Genomic DNA, 24,278 nt, shown 5'->3' on the forward strand with positions numbered 1-24,278 from the left:
CTTCACAGTATGTATGGTGTGTTTTGGATGGAACTCAACATTCTTTCTCCTCCAAACACGACGAGTTGTGTTTCTACCAAACAGTTCAACTTTGGTTTCATCTGACCATATGACAGTCACCCAATACTCTTCTGGATCATCTAAATGCTCTCTACCAAACTTCAGACGGGCCCAGACATGTAATGGCTTAAGCAGGGGGAGACGTCTGGCACTGCAGGATCTGAGTCCCTGGCAGCGCAGTGTGTTACTGTTGGTAGCTTGTGTAACTTTGGTCCCAGCTCTCTGCAGGCCATTCACTAGGTCACCCCGTGTGGTTCTGGGATTTTTGTTCACCGTTCTTGAGATCATTTTGACCCCACGGGGTGAGATCTTGTGTGGATCCCTAATCGAGGAAGATTATCAGTGGTATTGTATGTCTTCTATTTTCTAATTATTGCTCCCACAGTTGATTTCTTCACACCAAGCTGCTTGCCTATTGCAGATTCAGTCTTCCCAGCCTGGTGCAGGGATACAATTTTGTTTCTGGTGTCCTTCGACAGCTCTTTGGTCTTCACCAAAGTGGAATTTGAAGTGTGACTGTTTGAGGTTGCGGACAGGTGTTTTTTATACTGATAACAAGTTCAAACAGGTGCCAGTACTACAAGTAATGAGTGGACGACAGAGGAGCCTCTTAAAGAAGAAGTTACAGGTCTGTGAGAGCTAGAAATCTTGCTTGTTTGTAATTGACCAAATACTTATTTTCCACCAAAATATGATAAAAATTTCTTTCCAAATCAGACAATGTGATTTTCAGGATTTGTTTTCTCATTTTGTCTCTCATAGTTGAGGTCTACCTATGATGTCAATTACAGGCCTCTCTCATCTTTTTAAGTGGGAGAACTTGCACAATTGGTGGCTGACTAAATACTTTTTTACCCACTGTATAGTAAATGCAGTTGTGCACACATGCGCATTGTGCTTCATTAACATGAGGCTACAGGACTCCTATTCTCGTGATTGGTGGAGGCCCCAATGGTTGGACCTGCAGCGATCACACATTTATCACCTCCCCTATGTATAGATGATAAAGGCTAGTTTATAGAGCAGATTTTGGGTAGAGGTGAAATAAACACATGCTTATTTCATATATTTATTATTTATGTATTTATTCCTTTATATTAGGAATCGCATGCTCTTTTCAGCCAAAAACAGGAGCCGATAAGTTACATTTGGTTTACACTCATGGCCCAGTGACAAAGTTTTCATGTAACAATGGCTTTATATTGAATGGATCAGAGATCAGCCAGTGTTACTACTATGGGTGGGATCCACCACTGCCAACATGTCAAGGTAAATATAAAATAATTCTCCTAATTCACATGACAACGTGGCTCACTACTCACTGTTATGAACTGAAGCATGTCTTGCATTATGTGTCTAGATTAAAGTGGTTTTACAGGATTACAAAAACATTGCCAATTCTTTCCCGAAAAGAGAACCACTCGTATCTATGGATTGCATCTTGTATTGCAGCTCAGCTCCAATTAAATTAATGGAACTGAGTTGCAATACCACCCACAAACTGTAGCCAGATGTGGTGCTGTTTTGGAAGCAAATAGCCATGTTTTTTTAACTCTGGACAACCCCAATAATATTGAGTTTGTCCCCCAGAAACCTCATTGGTTCGATATGGTACTCTAAACATAGAGAATAGATTTTTTTTAGCTTTGGTCATGTGAATAAAATATGAATGTGTGTTTATTACTAATCAGCCATGTAGGAAATAATAAGTAGACAGATGTAGTCAGGAACAAGCTGGGGTTAATGCACTTGAGGTTAAAGGTGAAAGTTCAGGAGCTTTGAACTATCTAGTGCTGAATATTATCAAATCATAGCTGATAAGGCAGGCACCGTTATTTAGATAAAAACATGGCATACATCATAAAACTCTTAAACCACAGTATGGGGTAAATCTAGCAATTTTCAATCTTAAAGAGAACCATCAGAAGGATCGACCCTCCTAAACCATCTATATGGGCATGCAGGTCATAGGAAGCTGAATAAAGTGATACCTGATATCTGCAATTTGAATTCTTATTAAGAAGAAATCTATGTTTTATGTTTTTCTTATATGTAAATGAGCTGTTAAGATCTATGGGCTTGACACAGATCTCCCCAACAATCTGCCTCCAGAGCTTATTTAAAATGAAAGGGGGTGTTACCAGTGTGAGACATGAAATGACTGACACTTTGCTCTCCTAAACACACACACCTCTTCAGTGAGATCAGAACTAACACAGTACAGCAGAGCTGACACAGTACCGCAGAACTAAAATAATACAGCAGAGCTAACACAGTACAGCAGAACTAACATAGTGCAGTAGAACTAATACAGTAGAGCAAAACTAACACAGTAGAGCAGAATTAACATAATATAGCAGAACTAATACAGTATAGAAGAACTAATACAATACAGAAGAACTAACATAGTACAGCGGAATAAACACAGTACAGCAGAGCTAACACAGTGCAGCAGAGCTAATACAGTGCAGCAGAACTAACACAGTACAACAGAAATAACATAGTACAGCAGAACTAACACAGTACAGCAAAGGCAAACTTTGTCTCATTGCAAAAACAGTAAGGGCTGCAGGTGTCCCCTTAAAGTGCTTCAGTTTTCATTTCACATGTAATCAGTGTGTGTTTGTAGGGGGAGGGAGTGGCATTACAGCAAAGCTGTAGACAAACTGGGTTGTTGTATTCACATTGAAAAAAAATGTTCAATTCTACTGTACTTTGCTAGTTATGTTCAAGCACAATTCTGCAGCAGAGCTGCCAGCACAATGAGAGGATGACTTCTGCTGCTGCAATAGTGTGTAATGAACTAGCGTTAATTCATCGCACTCTCTTAGTTGTGATAAAGTGTAATTTATTGATACAGCATAAATCAGATTAATCAGATCAGTGATGGGTGGCGACAATATATTGGGACGTTTCGGCCTAAATTGGCCTTATTCAATCCAGTTGCTACTGCAAAGCGAGGATAATTGTAAGAGTACAACGTGAAAATGATAAACAATTAATCGTGAATTTACATAGGAAAATAACACATTAAGCAATAATTAAGCAAATCATACAAAATCCTATAAAAAAAATCCAAGTTTGGTAGGTGGACAAACTCGTACAAGTTGAAGGAAAACCTTACTTGCTGCTGGCTGATGTAGGGGTCGAGGATTTAAGCTATTCTTAAGACCAGGAGTGAGATCTCTGTAGGGATAGACTGAAAGAAAATAGGTGCTATGGTATAGTAGGAGCTGGATCTGCTGCTGTAGGTTAGGTAATGGAAGGAGGGTACCTCTTAGTGATCCAGGTAATGCTGGTTTCCATAGTTCTACTTCCGATTTGGCGTCCACTCAGACTGCACAGTGCCTTCTGACCATTTGCCCCCCTCTACTAGTAACCATCTCTCCAAGCCATACTTGGTATCTGAACTCAGCATACCCCTGTGCTGACACGCCATCCCACCCTTTAGTTCATGGTCCGGACTTCCCTGCTAGCATCCTGCATAAGCGCCCATCTATTAGCGCTATAACACGCAAGGCGCCGCAGCACACATTTTTTTTTTTTTTACTAAGCTGAAGTCCTGGTCCCGCCCCTTCCGGCCGGCGGCGGTGGCCCCCTCCCATCCAGTTTAATCACACTGCGGGCTTTAAGAAGGGCACCCGTCACAGTCCCTGAGCATGGCCTCCCATAAGCAAGGCGCAGCCCACGCTGCTACTCACCACTACCAGCTCAGCCCTGCCGTCGGCCAGTCACTGACTTCTACTAGTAAGTACACCTTTTTGAAGGTTTTACTATACTTCATCTGCAAAATGCAATTTGAGTGACACCTAATGCCACCATCCCCTTCCTCTCTAGAACTACTGAAACCAGCATTACCTGGAGGCCACTGTGCGCTTAGGAACCTTGAGTGCTGCAGAAATTCTTTTGTAACCTTGGCCAGATCTGTGCATTTCCACAATTCTGTCTCTGAGCTCATTGGGCAGTTCCTTTGAGCTCATGATTCTCATTTGGTCTGACAAGCACTGTGAGCTGTGAGGTTTTATACAGACAGGTGTGTAACATAGTAACATAGTTTTTAAGGTTGAAGGAAGACTAAGTCCATCTAGTTCAACCCATAGCCTAACATGTTGATCCAGAGGAAGGCAAAAAAAACCCATGTGGCAAACACTAAGCTCCACATTGGGGAAAAAATTCCTTCCTGACTCCATATGGCAATCAGACTCGTTCCCTGGATCAACGCCCTATCAAGGAATCTAGTATATATAACCTGTAATATTATATTTTTCAAGAAAGGCATCCATACCCTTCTTAAATTTGAGTAGTGAATCACTCATTACAACATCATGCGGCAGAGAGTTCCATAGTCTCACTGCTCTTACAGTAAAGAATCCGCGTCTGTGATTATGATTAAACCTTCTTTCCTCCAGACGTAGAAGATGTCCCCTTTTCCCCATCTCAGGCCTCATAATAAAAAGATCAGTAGAAAGGTCTTTGTGCTGTCCTCTTATATACTTGTACATAGTAATAAGATCACCCCTAAGCCTTCGTTTTTCCAAAGTAAATAACCCCAAGTGTAATAACCTGTCTTGGTATTGCAGACCCCCCAGTCCTCTAATAACCTTGGTCGCTCTTCTCTGCACCCACTCTAGTTCAGCTATGCCCTTCTTATACACTAGAGACCAGAACTGTTCACAGTATTCTAAGTGTGGTCGCACTAGTGACTTGTTTAGATGTAAAATTATGTTCTCCTCATGAGCATCTATGCCTCTTTTAATGCATCCCATTATTTTATTTGCCTTTGCAGCAGCTGCCTGACACTGGCCACCAAACGTGAGCTTGTCGTCCACCAATACACCCAGGTCTTTTTCAGTGACAGTTTTGCCCAGTGTTTTACAATTAAGCATATAATTATACATTTTATTTACCCCTGCCCAAGTGCACTACCTTACATTTATCCCCAATAAAGCTCATTTGCCATTTATCAGCCCAAGCTTCTACTTTAAATAGATCCTCCTGTAATATAAAATTGTCCTCCTCTGTATTGATTACCCTGCAGAGTTTAGTGTCAAATATTGAAATACTACTCTGTATGCTCACTACAAGGTCATTAATAAATACAGTACAGACCAAAAGTTTGGACACACCTTCTCATTTAAAGATTTTTCTGTATTTTCATGACTTTGAAAATTGTACATTCACACTGAAGGCATCAAAACTATGAATTAACACATGTGGAATTATATACTTAACAAAAAAGTGTGAAACAACTGAAAATATGTCTTATATTCTAGGTTCTTCAAAGTAGCCACCTTTTGCTTTGATGACTGCTTTGCACACTCTTGGCATTCTCTTAATGAACTTCAAGAGGTTGTCACCGGAAATGGTTTTTACTTCACAGGTGTGCCCTGTCAGGTTTAATAAGTGGGATTTCTTGCCTTATAAATGGGGTTGGGACCATCAGTTGTGTTGTGCAGAAGTCTGGTGGATACACAGCTGATAGTCCTACAGAATAGAGTGTTAGAATTTGTATTATGGCAAGAAAAAAGCAGCTAAGTAAAGAAAAACGAGTGGCCATCATTACTTTAAGAAATGAAGGTCAGTCAGTGTGAAAAATTGGGAAAACTTTGAAAAAGTCCCCAAGTGCAGTTGCAAAAACCATCAAGCGCTACAAAGAAACTGGCTCACATGAGGACCGCCCCAGGAAAGGAAGACCAAGAGTCACCTCTGCTTCTGAGGATAAGTTTATCCGAGTCACCAGCCTCAGAAATCGCAGGTTAACAGCAGCTCAGATTAGAGACCAGGTCAATGCCACACAGAGTTCTAGCAGCAGACACATCTCTACAACAACTGTTAAGAGGAGACTTTGTGCAGCAGGCCTTCATGGTAAAATAGCTGCTAGGAAACCACTGCTAAGGACAGGCAACAAGCAGAAGAGACTTTTTTGGGCTAAAGAGCGCAAGGAATGGACATTAGACCAGTAGAAATCTGTACTTTGGTCTGATGAGTCCAAATTTGAGATCTTTAGTTCCAACCACCGTGTCTTTGTGCGACGCAGAAAAGGTGAAACGATGGACTCTACATGCCTGGTTCCCACCGTGAAGCATGGAGGAGGAGGAGAGATGGCGTGGGGGTGGTTTGCTGGTGACACTGTTGGGGATTTATTCAAAATTGAAGGCATACTGAACCAGCATGGCTACCACAGCATCTTGCAGCGGCATGCTATTCCATCCGGTTTGCGTTTAGTTGGACCATCATTTATTTTTTCAACAGGACAATGACCCCAAACACACCTCCAGGCTGTGTAAGGGCTATTTGACCAAGAAAGAGAGTGATGGGGTGCTACGCCAGATGACCTGGCCTCCACAGTCACCAGACCTGAACCCAATCGAGATGGTTTGGGGTGAGCTGGACCGCAGAGTGAAAGCAAAAGGACCAACAAGTGCTAAGCATCTCTGGGAACTCCTTCAAGATTGTTGGAAGACCATTTCTGGTGACTACCTCTTGAAGCTCATGAAGAGAATGCCAAGAGTGTGCAAAGCAGTCATCTAAGCATAAGGTGGCTACTTTGAAGAACCTAGAATATAAGACATATTTTCAGTTGTTTCACACTTTTTTGTTAAGTATATAATTCCACATGTGTTAATTCATAGTTTTGATGCCTTCAGTGTGAATGTACAAATTTCATAGTCATGAAAATACAGAAAAATCTTTAAATGAGAAGGTGTGTCCAAACTTTTGGTCTGTACTGTATGTTAAAAAGAAGCGGCCCAATACTGACCCCTGTGGTACCCCACTGTTATCTGAGACGCAGTCTGAGTGTGTTCCATTAATAACCACCCTTTGTTTCGTATCACTAAGAGCCATTTCTTAACCCACAGGAACGGTCCCTCGTAAACCCATGTTGCTATTGGGTCATGAGACTATTCTTCTTCAGATACTCTATTATAGCATCTCTTAGGAAAACCCTCCAGGATTTTACCCACAGTAGAGGTTAAGCTTACTGGCCTATAATTTCCAAGTTCGGTTTTTGTCCCCTTTTTGAATATTGGCACCACATTTGCTATACGCCAGTCCTGTTGTACAGACCCTGTTATTATGGAATCTTTAAAGATTAAAAATAATGGTCTATCTATGACGTTACTTAATTCCTGCAGTACTTGCGGGTGTATCCCATTCGGGCCCGGGGATTTGTCAACTTTAGTGATTTTTAGACGCTGCCGTACTTCTTGCTGGGTTAAGCAAGTGACATTTAATGGAGAATTTTTGTTATCACTGATCATGTTTTCTGTTATGCAATTTTCTTGTGTAAATACTGTTGAAAAAAATCATTTAGCATATTGGCTTTTTCCTCAACCTCATCCACCATTTCCCCCAGACTATTTTTAAGGGGGCCAACAATATCATTTTTTAGTTTTTTACTATTTATGTAGTTAAAGAATATTTTGGGATTATTTTTACTTTCTCTGGCAATGACTCTTTCTGTCTCAATCTTTGCTGCCTTGATTTGGTTTTTACAGAATTTATTTAATTTTCTGTATTTATTTAATGCCTCATCACTATCTACTCGCTTTAGTTCTCTAAATGCTTTCTCTTTGTCACTTACAGCTCTATTTAGCCATAGTGGTTTCCTCCTATTTCTAGCATGTTTATTCCCATAGGGTATATATTGTGCACAGGTCCTATTCAGGATGCTAATAAATGTCTCCCATTTGCTTTGTGTAGTTTTATGTCTCAGGATATCATCCCAGTTTATTGCACTAAGATCATCTGTCAACCGTTGGAAATTTGCCTTCCTGAAGTTTAGTGTCCTTGTAACCCATCTGCTATACATCTTATTAAAGGATACATGAAAACTTATTATTTTGTGATCACTATTACCCAAGTGACCCCCAACTCGTATATTTGATATGCGGTCTGGCCTGTTGGTTAATATTAGGTCTAGCAGTGCCCCCCTTCTTGTTGGGTCCTGAACCAGTTGTGAAAGGTAATTGTCTCTCATAGTCGTCAAAAACCTATTACCTTTGCTTGAATTACAGGTTTCTGTTCCCCAATGTATTTCAGGGTAGTTGAAGTCCCCCATAATAATGACTTCTCCTTGAGTCGCTGCTTCATCTATTTGCTTTATGAGGATATTCTCCTCTGCTTCCATTATTTTTGGAGACTTATTACAAACCCCTATCAGTAATTTATTATTTTTTCCCCCTCCACTTATCTCCACCCACAGGGACTCTTCACATATATTCTTACGCAATATGGGTTTTAAGGATGATTTTACATATAAACACCCCCCCCTCGCTTGTTTCTAGGGTCATTTCTGAACAGACTATAGCCCTGTAAATTAACTGCCCAGTCATGGCTCTCATACAGCCATGTCTCAGATATCCCCACCATGTCATAATTATTTTCCAACAAAATTAATTCTAATTCCTACATTTTGTTGGTGAGGCTTCTGGCATTAGTGTACATGCATTTTATGTATCTCTCTGTACCTCTATTCTTTCTTACTATATTGACTGTTCTAACCCCACCCCCAATTTCTTTATTTGTGCCCAGGTCACTATCTGCACTATCTTCCCCACCTATAAAATGAATACTCCCCCCAATCCCTAGATTAAACACTCCTCCAACCATCTAGCCATTTTCTCCCCCAGCACAGCTGCACCCTCCCAATTGAGGTGCAGCCCGTCCCTAGCGTAGAATCTGTAGCCAACTGAGAAGTCGGCCCAGTTCTCCAGGAACCCAAACCCCTCCTTCCTCCACCAATTCCTGAGCCACTTATTTATCTCCCTAATCTCCTGTTGCCTCTCTGGCGTGGCACATAGTACAGGCAGTATTTCAGAGAATACCACCTTGTAGGTCCTTGCTTTAAGCTTGCTGCCTAATTCCCTGAAATCATCGTTAAGGACCTTCCACCTACCTCTAACTTTGTCATTTGTGCCAATGTGCACCATGACCGCTGAGTCCTCACCAGCCCCTCCCAGTATTCTGTCAACCTGATCAGCGATGTGCCGGACTCGAGCGCCAGGTAGGCAGCACACTGTTCGATGATCTCTGTCTTTGTGACAGATTGCCCTATCTGTTCCCCTAATAATTGAGTCCCCCACTACCAGCACCTGCCTGGCCTGCCCTGCTCTCCTATTTCCCCCCTTACTGGAGCTGACACTCATCCGGCTTTCAGAGGACATGCCTTGCTGCAGCAGTGCTACCCCTGTACCGACACCCCCTCATCTGCCAACTTTGCAAACTTATTGGGGTGAGCCACATCAGGACTAGCCTCCCTGGCACTCTTCCCTCTAACCCCCCTTCTAACTGTCACCCAGCTAGCTGCCTCACTGTCCTGCAGCTCCCTACTACCACCCTCCCCCACATCTACCTCAGTGAGCAGCAGACTCCTTTCCATATTGTCAATGGATCTCAGTGTTGGCAGCTGCTCATTTAGATCCAGTACCTGGGCTTCCAAATGCACAAAGTGCACACATCGTGCACATATCTCGCACAGCAGTATGCACCCACGACCGGCTGTTCAAGGATGTGTCTTTCCAAATCAAGTCCTATTGGTTTAATTAAACACAGCTGGACTCCAATGCAGGAGTAGAACCATCTCAAGGAGGATCTCAAAGAAATGGACAGCATGTGACTTAAATATGAGTGTCTGAGCAAAGAGTCTGAATACTTATCACCATGTGATATCTCAGTTTTTCTTTTTTAATAAATTTGCAAAAATTTCTACATTTCTGTTTTTTTTCCGTCTAGATGGGGTGCAGAGTGTACTTTAATGAGAGAAAAATGAACTTTTTAGAATTTACCAAATGGCTACAATGAAAAAAAGAGTGAAAATTTTAAAGGGGTCTGAATACTTTCCGTACTCACTGTAGATGAAAACGTCACCTTGTCACCCAAAAAATAAGCTGCCATATAGCTCTATCAGTTGAAAAATAAAAAAGCTATAGCTCTCAAAATAAAGCAATACAAAAAATAGCTATTTTTTCTATAAAATAGTTTTCAATGTGTAAAAGCGCCAAAACATAAAAAAAAGATATAAATGTGGTGTCGCTGTAATCGTACTGACCTGAAGAATAAAGTCGTCTAATCACTTATACGACATGAGGAATGGCGTAAAATAAAATAAAATCAAGTCTTCACCGGCTCTTGATTTTTTCATTCAGCCTCAATCACATTCAGTATAAATTTTACCTCATGTGGAATGGCATAAACCCCCCCCAAAAAAATATTTCCTGAATTGCTGGTTTTTATTCATTCTGCCTCTCAAAAATTGGAATAGAAAGCGATCAAAAAACTTTGTGCCCGAAAATAGTACCAATAAAAAATTCAACTTCTCCCACAAAAAAACAAGCCCTCGAATGAATCTGTCAGCAGAAATATATAAAAATTGATAGCTCTCAAAATTTGTTGATGTAAAGTGTTTTTTAGTAACATCACCCAAACAGAAAACAACAATATAAATCTGGTATCGCTATAATCGCACAGACCCGAAGAATGAAGTTGTCTAATCACTTATACCACATGACTAACGGCGTAAAATATAAATAAAACCAAGTCTTCACCTGCTCTTGATTTTTTTCATTCAGCCTCCCAAAGATCCTTGTAAAGCTAGGCGCACATTTATCCTGCACTCTAAGCTGAGCACTTACAATCGGGTTTCCATGTAAATCTCTGAAATACATGATTCAGGTGGAACCCCTGGTGGAAGATTTCCTATAATGAGGCAGATGGAGACAATCTGGCCTGTGATCTGGCGGTGTCCGTCTTTTTAGGAAAGCATAAAAGCGCGGTCGTCCACAGTTTTGTGCTCTTCTGAAAAGAAGGACAATGCTGAACAGAGGCCAGATGGAGTCAAAATTAACTCTACTGCCTCATTATAGTGAATGGATCCCTTGGGGGTTTCATCTGAAACACGTCACTCGAAGATTTGGATGGAAACCCCAAAGTAAGCGCTCAGCATAGAGCGCAGGATAAATGTGATCAAAAATGTTATGTATAATGTTCCCAACAAAAGCTTCAAATCAATTCAGAAAAAAGCAAGTCCCCACTCTGGTCCCTCATCTGTTAACGGAAATATAGGGAGCTTCCAAGTTACTGGTAATACAAAGACTCTGGAAAAGCAAAACAGCTCCACGCTCCCCAAAAGAAATTCAGCATACAGCAATATATTCTTCATCTGCTGTTGATTTATTCATTCTGCCTCCCAAAGATTGCAGTAAGGCTCGGTGCACATTTATCCTGCGCTCTATGATAAGCGCTTACACTGGGGTTTCCTTGTAAATCTCTGAATTATGTGATTCAGACGGCCTAATTTATGGGTGCGTGTGTCCAGAAGCATGAGCTGGGTAAAATGACGGGGCAAAGTTTAAAGTACCAGTTAGGTTTTACCATAAGGGGAGACCTTAGTAGAATGTGAACATAAATCCTCTAAAACTAAATTTTATTAAGCAATATTAAAAACACCAAAAAAAAAATCCCTTTTGTAATAGGAAGGATCTATCTCAGTCACAATATTGTGACTGAAAAAGGACAATGATGAGGAAAAAACCAACATCCCTACAGGATCTGAATAAGCCCAATCAGGCACCGATAGTATATAATACACTTAACTCGACCTGGTAAAAGCTTGATCAGTTCCTGCCTAGCATGGAGGTTGGCACCCTATGACAACGATATTGGCTCCCCCATTCCTCGGCGGCTGTCCCTACCTTTCCCTCTTCTGCTCTATGATGGTGAGCTATACACAGAAAAAAGGTGACAGCCTATTCTAATACATTATAGTTACTGCACTGAGATAACACACAGGTACATTTATCCATGCATAATATTGTTAGAACTTATCTTATAAATCTGGGAACTGCCTCAACGCGTTTCCCCGTCCCATCAGTTCATCTCCGTTTGAGAGCCTCAGGTTGATGGCTATCCCAGTCAAGAAAACTATTTGTAGCAGTAGGTTTGCGATAAGTACATGTAGGGATGGAACCATCCCTCTCCTTATTTATTCTCACATCCAGGAAGGCAATACTGTTGTTGATCTATATCTTTAGATCTAAAGAAGAGAAGCACTAGGACTCCGCCCAATAATGAAATTACTAGTGTGGACATCTTATGCATCTGGTAGAGCAAGATCTCTGTAAAGTCTCAAGAAATCAGGACCAAGGTTCCAATCTGTCGGGTGAAGAATTTCAGGCTCTAGACAAATTGGAAAAAAACAAAGAGCTGATCATAAAGGCATCAGACAAAGGGGGGGGGGGGGACCTGGCTTTGTTAGACCATAATAAACATTTAACAATGTCTTGGGCTATTTTGAATGACAAAGGTACATTTGAAATACTACAAGAGAAACCGACTATTTCATATTCCATGGAATTAACTGGCATCCTAGAAAAGGCCTAATCTAAAATAATGAATATACATACAGTACAGACCAAAAGTTTGGACACACCTTCTCATTTAAACATTTTTCTGTATTTTCATGACTATGAAAATTGTACATTCACACTGAAGGCATCAAAACTATGAATTAACACATGTGGAATTATATACTTAACAAAAAAGTGTGAAACAACTGAAAATATGTCTTATATTCTAGGTTCTTCAAAGTAGCCACCTTTTGCTTTGATGAGTGCTTTGCACACTCTTGGCATTCTCTTGATGAGCTTCAAGAGGTTGTCACCGGAAATGGTTTACACTTCACAGGTGTGCCCTGTCAGGTTTAATAAGTGGAATTTCTTGCCTTATAAATGGGGTTGGGACCATCAGTTGTGTTGTGCAGAAGTCTGGTGGATACACAGCTGATAGTCCTACTGAATAGACTGTTAGAATTTGTATTATGGCAAGAAAAAAGCAGCTAAGTAAAGAAAAACGAGTGGCCAGCATTACTTTAAGAAATGAAGGTCAGTCAGTTCGAAAAATTGGGAAAACTTTGAAAGTGTCCCCAAGTGCAGTTGCAAAAACCATCAAGCGCTACAAAGAAACTGGCTCACATGAGGACCGCCCCAGGAAAGGAAGACCAAGAGTCACCTCTGCTTCTGAGGATAAGTTTATCCGAGTCACCAGCCTCAGAAATCGCAGGTTAACAGCAGCTCAGATTAGAGACCAGGTTAATGCCACACAGAGTTCTAGCAGCAGACACATCTCTTCAACAACTGTTAAGAGGAGACTTTGTGCAGCAGGCCTTCATGGTAAAATAGCTGCTAGGAAATCACTGCTAAGGACAGGCAACAAGCAGAAGAGACTTGTTTGGGCTAAAGAACACAAGGAATGGACATTAGACCAGTGGAAATCTGAGCTTTGGTCTGATGAGTCCATATTTGAGATCTTTGGTTCCAACCACCGTGTCTTTGTGCGATGCAGAAAAGGTGAACGGATGGACTCTACATGCCTGGTTCCCACCGTGAAGCATGGAGGAGGAGGTGTGATGGTGTGGGGGTGCTTTGCTGGTGACACTGTTGGGGATTTATTCAAAATTGAAGGCATACTGAACTAGCATGTCTACCACAGCATCTTGCAGCGGCATGCTATTCCATTTGCGTTTAGTTGGACCATCATTTATTTTTCAACAGGAAAATGACCCAAAACACACCTCCAGGCTGTGTAAGAGCTATTTGACCAAGAAGGAGAGTGATGAGGTGCTACGCCAGATGACCTGACCTCCACAGTCAGAAGACCTGAACCCAATCGAGATAGTTTGGGGTGAGCTGGACCGCAGAGTGAAGGCAAAAGGGCCAACAAGTGCTAAGCATCTCTGGGAACTCCTTCAAGATTGTTGGAAGACCATTTCCGGTGACTACCTCTTGAAGCTCATCAAGAGAATGCCAAGAGTGTGCAAAGCAGTCATCAAAGCAAAAGGTGGCTACTTTGAAGAACCTAGAATATAAAACATATTTTCAGTTGTTTCACACTTTTTTGTTAAGTATATAATTCCACATGTGTTAATTCATAGTTTTGATGCCTTCAGTGTGAATGTACAATTTTCATAGTCAAGAAAATACATAAAAATCTTTAAATGAGGTGTGTCCAAACTTTTGGTATCTTAACCCTTAGATGCCAACTGTATCCACTTTTTATGCCCTTCCTAAGGTCCACAAGGGCCTTAGTCCCTTGAAAGGTCATTGACTCCCTGACGCAAAACGTTGGAATATACATTGATAGAATTGTAGGCCCGTTTGTCACCTCCTTACCCACACATGTTCGTCACACCTTACACCTGCTTTCCCAACTCGAGTGGGTTGCTGTAGAGAGTGATACCATCTTGGCCTCTATTGAAGTGGAGGCCCTATATAGCAGCATCCCTCACGAGGCCGGCATTCAGGCAGTTGGACACTATTTGAGGACTAGAGCAGTGGAATGCTATGATCATAATGGATTGGTGAAGGAATTACTACAAATAGAGATGAATGAGCGGTGTTCGACTCGAACTGTTCGCCAATCTCAAATTCGAGCTGTTTTGAGTGGTGTTCGAGCCGTTCGGCGAACACGAACGATTTGAAAAAAATCCGGCTGTTCGAGGTTATGTTCGATAACTGTTCATGCACCAAAATCATAACTGGATTTTTTCACAGTAATGCTGATAATCAATGTTAATACGCAGTTTGAGTGTACAGTGGGGTGGGGGGAGGGGCAGGGGATGGATCTCTGCATAAATAATGAAGATCTCCATTTTTTTTTCTCTTTCTCGCATTTACAGTGGGGAGGTGCAATCTGTCAGCCTATCAGCAGCGCACACACGGAGCGAACTGCTTTTTTTCACACAAGCAAGGGCATGTGTCATTGGCTGTGTATGTCACATGTCCTTGCCCTATAAGACCCAGCCATTTTCCCCATCGCCACCATTTTCTCACTGCTGCAGCTGCGTGTTAGACGGCACCGCTGTTGCTGTGTGCGCTATACTTTCAGTGTTAATTTCAAGCCAATTTTCTCAGAAATATACAGATAGCTTGGGAGTAGGGAATAGTTATGATTGCAGTCCTTTTGAGGACTAGGTTACAGCATTTCCTACGACTTTTAGCAGGCAGGTCTGTGCTCTTAAATAGATAGGTTGGGAGTAGGGACTAATTGTAATTGCAGTCCTTTTGAGGACTAGGTTACAGTATTTCCTAGGACTTTTTGCCAGGCAGGTCTGTGCCAGTGCTGTGCAAATGTTTTTCACAGCATTTGGCTAAATCTAGCTAAGCAAATCCTTTTTGGCCTCTTGCAGTGTGTGTTAGTTAGTTGAGTAGCGTATCTGTGTTGCAAGCTACACCACCTGTGTATAGAATACAATTTTTTTACTGCACCTAGCCAAGTAAAACCTTTTGGGCATAGCATCATTCTATTAGGCCATCTATACTAAGCTCCACCAGATTGCAAATTAGTAATAATTTTTATCTGAATCTAGCTCGGAAAATAATTTTGGGCTTGTAGCAGTGTGTGGGACTTATTCTTAGTCCATCTATACTAAGCTCCACCAGCTTTCAAATTACAAATAATTTTTAGCTGCATCTAGCTCGGAAAATAATTTTGGGCTTGTGTCAGTGTGTGGGACTTATTCTTAGTCCATCTATACTAAGCTCCACCAGCTTGCAAATTAGAAATAATTTTTATCTGCATCTAGCTCGGAAAATAATTTTGGGCTTGTAACAATGTGTGGGACTTATTCTTAGTCCATCTATACTAAGCTCCACCAGCTTGCAAATTACAAATAATTTTTATCTGCATATAGCTCAGAAAATAACTTTGGGCTTGTAGCAGTGTGTGGGACTTATTCTTAGTCCATCTATACTAAGCTCCACCAGTTTGCAAATTACAAATAATTTTTATCTGCATCTAGCTCGGAAAATAATTTTGGGCTTGTAGCAGTGTGTGGGACTTATTCTTAATCCATCTATACTAAGCTCCACCAGCTTGCAAATTACAAATAATTTTTAGCTGCATCTAGCTCGGAAAATAATTTTGGGCTTGTAGCAGTGTGTTGGACTTATTCTTAGTCCATCTATACTAAGCTCCACCAGCTTGCAAATTACAAATAATTTTTATCTGCATCTAGCTCGGAAAATAATTTTGGGCTTGTAGCAGTGTGTGGGACTCATTCTATTAGTCCATCTATACTAAGCTCCACCACCTGTGTATGTAATAAAATTGTTTTACTGCATCTAACCCAGCCAATCCTTTTGGGCTAATACCACAGTTTGGCCACTCAGCTCTGCTCGGTTCCCATCCATCGTTTTTTGTGCAAACAACTCCAGAGTTGTCAATTAGTTAACCACCAAAATGAGTGGAAAAAGGCCTGCTGCTGGTGGAAAGGGGAATAGGCTTTTTGGGAAGGGAAAAAAAGGTTGTGTCCGTGGGGTAGGTGTTAAAGCAACAGTAACATCTGCAGAAGAAAGACCATCTTCCAGCCAAACTAAGATGTCTACTTCTTTTAGCGGACAATGTGATATGATCCCTTTCTTACGGCCATGCTAATCACTACAAATTCCAGATGAGGCACAAAAACAGCAGGTGCTTCAACGGATATCAAGTGCTCCTTTAAGTGGGCTCTCCTCCACCTCAACTTCAACATCACAATACTCCAGTCCTCAGAGGTGTCACCCCAATCGCACTTGCTTCCTCACAGCTCCCAAGTCTCCAGCTGCCCGTCTGAGTATGGGGTAGAACAGATGGTTGAGTCTGCAGAGCTGTTTACTCATACTATAGCCTGGGAATCAGAGGTCGGCTCCAGAGCTTCTGTGAATCCAGACGAGGAAATGATCTGCACTGATGCCCAGAGTCTTTATGAGTCGGATCCAGGACCAGACGCAGAAGGTTCTGACCATAATGTAGACTCTCGTTCCCAAACTGTAACTCTTGTTGGTGGAGACAATGAGGAAGACGATGATGAGACTCAAATACCTGATTGGAGCGACAACTTTAGTTTTTTGTCAGGGCAGGAAGAGGTTGGCTCTGAGGACGACCGGTGTGAGAACACACAGGGTGATGATGACAAGGTTGCAGATCCCACTTACTGTCAACCCACAGTCAGCCAGTCGATGAGGTCAGCAGAGGAGGTGGAGGAGGATGCTAGAGACGACGAGGTCAGGTTGTGCCTTCCTGGACAGAGACGTAGTACTGGAAGCAAGTCAACACCTGCATCCTCAAACACAACTCTGCGTCTGACCACAAGTCGTGGTGGCTCTTCAGGTCGCATGGATGCTAAGCCTTGCATAGCCTGAGCATTTTTTCAGATCGATAAGGATGACCCAACTCGTGTTATCTATAACATTTGTCACCAAATGCTAAGTAGAGGCCAAAAAATCAATAGTTTGAGTACTTAATGCTTGAACCGTCACATGGATATGAAGCATAAGTTGCAGTGGGAAGCTCACTGTGCTACAATGCGGCCGGGCCGGGCCAACCACCGTCTGCCCCATCTTGTGCATCCGCGGCCTCTTCATCCTCTGTGACTGGGGGGACAGCAGTCACACATGTTTTTGGACGCAGACCTGCCACTTCTTTACCCGCAACAGCCAGTGTGATTTTCAGGTCATCATTTCATTTGGAAGTGGAAACACCAGCTGGTGTTGAGCGCTCTCCGACATCGAGAGCACCACCTTTGGATCAAGGCAATCTAACTTTTCCGCCTGCATTTTCCTCACAGACCGGCATTTTGCCGGGGACACCCTTCTCAACCCTGTCTAAGCACAACAGCCAGCCCTCGGTCCCTCAGATGTGGATAAGTAAAAGACCATTTCCTCCTAGCCATGAGAAAGCTAAGAGGTTGAATTTCACCATCTGCAAGCTCTTGGCTACAGAAATGCTGCCTTTCCGCCTGGTGGACACAGAGTATTTTCGAGACCTTATGTCCGTCGCAGCGCCCCAGTACCAGATGCCCAGTCGGCACCACTTCTCAAAGAAAGGTGTGCCTGCACTCCACCAGCCTGTCGAACACAACATCACCGCTTCTTTGAGAAACTCTGTGTGTGACAGGGTGCATTTCACCACAGACACTTGGACGAGTAGGCATGGACAGGGGCGTTACATGTCGCTGACTGGGCACTGGGTAACTATGGAGACAGCAGGACAAGGGGCTGCTGTCCAAGTCTTGCCGTCCCCACGAGTTGTGCGTCAATCCTCTTAATCTGAAAGTTCCTCCACTGCTTCTGCCTCCTCAACCTTTTCTCGGTCCTCCACCTGCACCCAAAGCCTGTCTGGTCATGCCACATGCTTTCTAACTGCGCAGAAGGGATCCTGCACACCTCCTTACTATGCTGGCAGCAGGGCTCAACGTCATCAGGCGGTTTTTACTTTGAAATGTCTGGGAAATGTGAGTCACACAGCTGAGGAGTTGTGGTCAGCTCTGGAGAACCAGTTTCATGAATGGTTGTCTCCACTGGACCTGCAACCAGGGAAGGCCGTGTGCGACAATGCTGCAAACCTCGGTGCGGCCCTTCGCCGGGGCAATGTCACACACGTGCCTTGTATGGCTCACGTGCTGAACCTGGTTGTCCAGCAATTTTTAGCCCACTATCCCAGACTAGATGGCCTTCTGCAGAGGGCATGGTCTCTGTGTGCTCACTTCCGCCGTTTGCATCCCGCAGCTCAGCGACTTACATCTCTACAGAAGTCGTTGGGCCTGCCACTTCACCGGCTAAAATGCGATGTGCCTACCCGGTGGAATTCAACTCTGCACATGTTGCAGCGACTGTGGCAGCACTGACAAGCCCTGGTGCAATACGTTGTGATGTATAGCCTGGGCCAACGAGATCCAGAGGTGGGGCAAATCACGCTGGAGGAGTGGTCCCAGATTAGGGACCTATGCACCCTTCTGCACAGTTTTGAAATGGCGACGAAGATGTTTAGGGCTGACGATGCCATTATCAGCATGACTATTCTGGTGATTTACATGCTGGAGCACATGTTAAACAGAATTCAGAGTCAGGTGGTGGGACAAGAGGAGGTGGAGGAAGTAGAGGAGGAGGAGTTGTATGCTGAAGGGATAGCATCTGCGAGGTCCAGACGGTCGGCAGCACCAAGGCGGCAGGCATGTGAGGGTGGGGGAGATGGTTTTACCAGGGCGCATGGTAGCAGCCAAACTAGTGAGGAAGGTGCAGGAGCCCAGGAAGAAGTGGAGGACGAACTGATGGAAGACTCATCAGATGAGGGACACCTTGATCACATTTCTGTTGTGCGAGGTTGGGGGGAGAGGGCAGAGGAAGGAAGCATGATTGTTACCTCGCCACCAACACAACAGGGACTTGGTGCTCCTGGATGCGCAAGACACATGAGTGCCTTCTTGCTGTACTACCTGAAACATGACCCTCGAATTGTCAGAATTCGAAATAATCCTGACTACTGGGTTGCCACACTCTTTGATCCCCTGTACAAAAGTAAATTTGCCAAAACAATTCCTGCCATAGAAAGGGATTCACGCATGCAGGAGTATAAGCAGAGACTGTTGCAGAATCTTACATGTGATTTTCCACAAAACACCAGTGGTGCACGTAGTGAATTTCACAGTTCTAACTTGCCAACCATGGGACTTTCGAGTGTTCAGCACTCAAACCATAACAGAAACACAGTATCTGCTGGTAACAGCAATTTTGCGGAATCATTTCACAGCTTTTTTAGCCCATCCTTTGCAAGGCCACAGGAGACAAGAAGTCTGACACATTGTCAACGCCTAGAGACGATGGTACAGGAGTATCTCCAAGTAAACATCAAAGCCATGACTGTGTCACTGGACCCTTGCTCTTTTTGGGCTTCCAATCTGGATAAATGGCCGGAGCTCGCCACTAACGCCTTGGAGATCTTGTCATGCCCCGCAGTCAGCGTTCTCTCTGAACGTGTGTTCAGCGCTGCTGGTGGTGTGCTGACAGATAAGCGCACGTGGCAGTCCACTGAGAATGTAGACAGACTCACGTTCATAAAGATGGACAAATCATGGATCCGCAAGGACTTTTCTACCCCTGTGTCATCCTGGGGAGAGTAAAAGCTTGAGGATTTAGTAAAATCACCTCACCAACCATTTTAAGCTTTCAAATTACTAATAATTTTTAGCTGCCTCTTGTCTGGAAAATAATTTTGGGCCTATAGCAGTGTGCCGTACTCATTCTATTATGCCATCTATACTAAGCTCCACCAGCTTGCAAATCACTAATAATTTTTAGCTTCATCTTGTCTGGAAAATAATTTTGGGCCTGTAGCTGTGTGCGGTACTCATTCTATTATGCCATCTATACTAAGCTCCACCAGCTTGCAAATTACTAATAATTTTTAGCTGCATCTTGTCTGGAAAATAATTTTGGGCATAGTAGCAGTGTGTGGTACTCATTCTAACCAACCGTTTTAAGCAACTCTGGGGCAATTGATGCCACTTAAGTGGTGTCTGTGCCACAAATTTTTGGAAAAAATGGAGACTCTTTTTGGAGTCCCCTTGCTTTGTTTTACGTGACGTTGCCATCGTCAATTAGAGGTGGGTTGGGTCTCCCGCCTCCCCTTTTAACCGTAAGAAAATACATACACTATGGCTTGGGGTAACACAGATGGTTGAGTCTGAACAGCTGTTGACTCAGAGGTCTGCTCCAAAGCTTCAGTGTCTGCTAGTCAGCGTAGTAACCCAGCTGCGAAGCAAGCTGCACCGCCTGTGTATCTAATAATGATTTTTAAATGTGTGACACCCCAGGGGTCTGGTTGCCACAGTAATAGAGATATTATGTCTGAGAGCAAGTGGGAGGTTTCTCTGGTCAGGAGCCCTAAGCATGCAACACGGCCCACCCAGACCTGGGAGGGGAGGAATCTGCCCTTATAAACTGGGTCTGGGGCGGGATTAAGTCAGAAAGAGTTGAGTTCCAGACACAGGGAAAGGAAGAACTAGGAGCTCTGTAGGAGCAGGAGCGAGTGCCAGAGGCTGGAAGCTAGAAAGCTCGCCTTGGCTGAAGACACTAACCCGGACACGGAGTCCGAGGCTGTGGGGACATCCAGGTCCAGCAGCAGAATCCAACCGGCAGGGGATTCCATGTCCTCTGGCCTTAGAAACCCGAAGGCACGGTCACAAGCAAGGGACCAGCACCGCCATCGTGAAGCGAAGGCTAACGGAAGACCCCAAGTCACCGGCCATACGGGTGAGCACCACACGGTATACTCAGGGACGTGGGCTACTTCTACCCGCATAGAGCAAGGTAGCCAGGAAAGAGTGCAGATAGTCGGAGAGGCCTACAACTCCACCTGGTCAGGGGAGATCCTGCTTGCTCACAGACTGACCAGGCCCCTACTGCTAACCAGTACTCCTGGGAGGGTCTGCTTTATACCATCAGTAAAGACCCTGAACTGCACCACACGTCTCTGTGATTCCTTGCCGCACCAGCACCATTACTACTGGGACGCTCACACCATCACTCCCATCATCCACCTTAGCTGCCCTGAGGCAATACTTCTCCCGTGGGGAGTTATCCCATACTCGGCTGCGCAAACAACATCAGCCTCAGCGGTCTGCAGCGCAGCAGCGGTCCCCACTGACCGCAATCCACGGGTGGCGTATTCGGACAATTACAATACCAATAGACTGCCACTGGTTTGACCGCCCTGGGCACGGACCGGGTCACCGCCACATTGAGACTACAACCCCCAGCGATCCGGCTCCGGGTATCCCCCTGCACAGCACAGGCCCAGGGGGCGCGTCAAATGCATCTAGCCTAGGCAGACTGTGGGGACCCCTAACCAAACCCAGACGCTCAGCCCCCTAACGCCCCCCTTTCATTGACAATACAATCATGTAACTCTTACAACTGGATGGGTGAGGATCGGTCACAGCTTTATTAACTGTTTATACTCATTCCATTAGAAATGCATTTTATTTCTAAAATAATTCAGCTTGTTGCAGCATGCCCTGTGTCTCCAGTCTCCACAACAGCAAGTTGGCCAACAAGTGTAACTCTCCAACATGTCCTTTCTATTTCCAGGCCACGGAGGATCCTGCTTACTTGTATGCAGGACTCCGACCCCCATCCATCACTCTTAACGCTTGTTCCACTCCGTTCTGGAGTCCTGACAGTAATATGTCCAGTCCAATATCCATTAAGTGAACACCGTCGGGCTGTATGAGGCCTGCTTTATCTCCTTCCAGTTGTCGGTGTCGTATCACTACACAGCCTCTGTCTCTTATAAATTTTGCCATCCGAATATTTATTACCTGCCTTGTCCGTTCAATGGCCGTGATGTCTCACGCACCTTGCCATACCGTTCTCGGCACAATCTCGGACCATACTATAGTTAGTTTTGTGAAAAATTCTCTGAAGCGCTCAGTGTCTAGTTTCATTATTGCCATCAGTTATGCACTCTTGTGATAAGCTATGTCGTTTCCCCCGGCCTGTATAACTAAGATGACCGGACCTCTTGCCTCTCTCCCTACCTTGATTACCTCCATTAGTACCTGTGGCCATTGCAGGCCTCTAATACCTCTCCAGTTCAAATATGTGCTATGAAACTCCAATTTCCTCCCGCCTGGGCGGACTTTCACCCTACTTTCTGCACAATATATATACGAGTTCTTAATCATTGCATAGCAAAAAAACAGCAAGGAAGTGGTATTTATATGTCATGTCCTGCTATGCACCTGTTCAAGGCTGAGTTAATCAGAAATTTTAACACACATACCATGTTAAAATCGTATAGCATAGAAACAATGCATATAAATGTAAATAATCAAAAAGAAGAAGAAAAGAAGAAAAAAGGAACATATATATAATAATAATCTATAAATGATCACTCATAATGATACATCAAATCATGTCTGATGTTTAAACCCGCTGGTACACGTGTATTTAAAGTATAAATCCACCAACTTTCTCTATTAAGGAGATTTCTCCTATAATCATCCACCAAATCTCCACCAATCGCCACGGCACACGGAGGGGCCACCACAGTCAGTGAATCCTTCCTTATTTAGATTAGAGTCTACCAATACTTTGGGCGTATTAGCCCAGCTGCAAAGCAAGCTGCACCGCCTGTGTATCTAATGAGAATTTTTAACTGCATCTAGCCTAGGCAGACTGTGGGGACCCCCAACCAAACCCAGACGCTCGGCATCTAACCCAGCCAATCATTTGATAGTATTGCTAGTAGCAGAGTCGCATGGGCTCTAAACCTTGCATAGCCTGTGCATTTTTTCAGATCGCTAAGGATGACCCAACTCGTGTTATCTGTAACATTTGTCACCAAAAGCAAAGTAGAGGCCAAAAAATCCATAGTTTGAGTACTTCATGCATGAACCGTCACATGGATATGAAGCATAAGTTGCAGTGCGAAGCTCACTGTGCTACAATGCGGCCTAGTGGGCCGGGACAACCACCATTTGCCCCACCTGTGTCATCCTGGGGAGACTAAAAGCTACTGCGTAGTCTTTTCCAAAAATTTGATGGAATTACCACAAGAATGGTTTGGAAGAGGTATAAGAGTTTAGGTAGGACGTTCATTTTTAGTATACTTATTCTGCCGAACCAGGAAAAATCCTTCACCGTCCAAGAAGTAAGATCTTTATGGAGTTGTTCAATAAAGAGCCCAAAATTAAGATAAAATAGACGGGAGAGGTCTCTATGAATACGAATTCCTAAGTATTTGATACCCTGTGAGGGACAGGCAAAGGGAAAGTTGGACTGGATGGAATCCTGTATGGATTTGGGGAGGGAGACATCGAGGGCCTCAGACTTCTCTGCATTGATTTTAAAATTTGACCATGTAACAAAGTGATCTATTTCAGCCATAACAGCAGGGATGGATATATGTGATTGAGTGATATATACTAGGACATCATCAGCAAATGCAGAGCACTTATACTCAGTGCCTCTCACCTCAATCCACCTAATATTGGGGTTATCGCGAATTAATGAGAGCAGGTGCTCCATCACTAGGATGTATAAGAGACGGGACAGAGGACATCCCTGCCTTGTCCAATTGGTGATTATGAAAGGTGATGAAAATGTTCCATTTATCTTCAGTCTAGCTGACGGATTGCGATACAGGGCCATGATCTTGGCTATAAAAGGGTCCCCTAGATCCCTACCCCAAGCTTTTTAAGAGAATAATATATGGCGTGCCAGGAGACTCTATGGAATGCTTTCTCAGCATTCAACGAGAGTATCTAATTACAAATTTTTAACTGCATCTAGCCCAGGCAATACTTTGGGCCTAGTAGCAGTGTCTGCTAGTCAGCGGAGTAGCCACCGCCTGTAGATCTAATTACAAATTTTTAACTGCATCTAGCCCAGGAAATAGTTTGG

At 43.5% G+C, this 24,278-nt stretch overlaps 1 protein-coding gene across 4 annotated transcripts in view; it reads left to right on the forward strand.

The window, feature by feature from the left end:
- LOC141156359 (coagulation factor XIII B chain-like) overlaps positions 1 to 24,278 on the forward strand; it is a 234,619-nt gene that overhangs the window by 83,327 nt on the left and 127,014 nt on the right. For all 4 annotated transcript variants that reach the window (XM_073642552.1, XM_073642549.1, XM_073642551.1 and 1 more), the window contains exon 4: positions 1,162 to 1,329. In XM_073642552.1, coding sequence (XP_073498653.1) covers positions 1,162 to 1,329 — 168 coding nt within the window. The remainder of the gene's footprint in view (positions 1 to 1,161; positions 1,330 to 24,278) is intronic.

The sequence above is a fragment of the Phyllobates terribilis genome, unplaced genomic scaffold (genome assembly GCF_046119375.1).
Source record: "Phyllobates terribilis strain yellow unplaced genomic scaffold, ASM4611937v1 Scaffold_8__6_contigs__length_399053987, whole genome shotgun sequence".
Lineage (NCBI taxonomy): Eukaryota > Metazoa > Chordata > Amphibia > Anura > Dendrobatidae > Phyllobates > Phyllobates terribilis.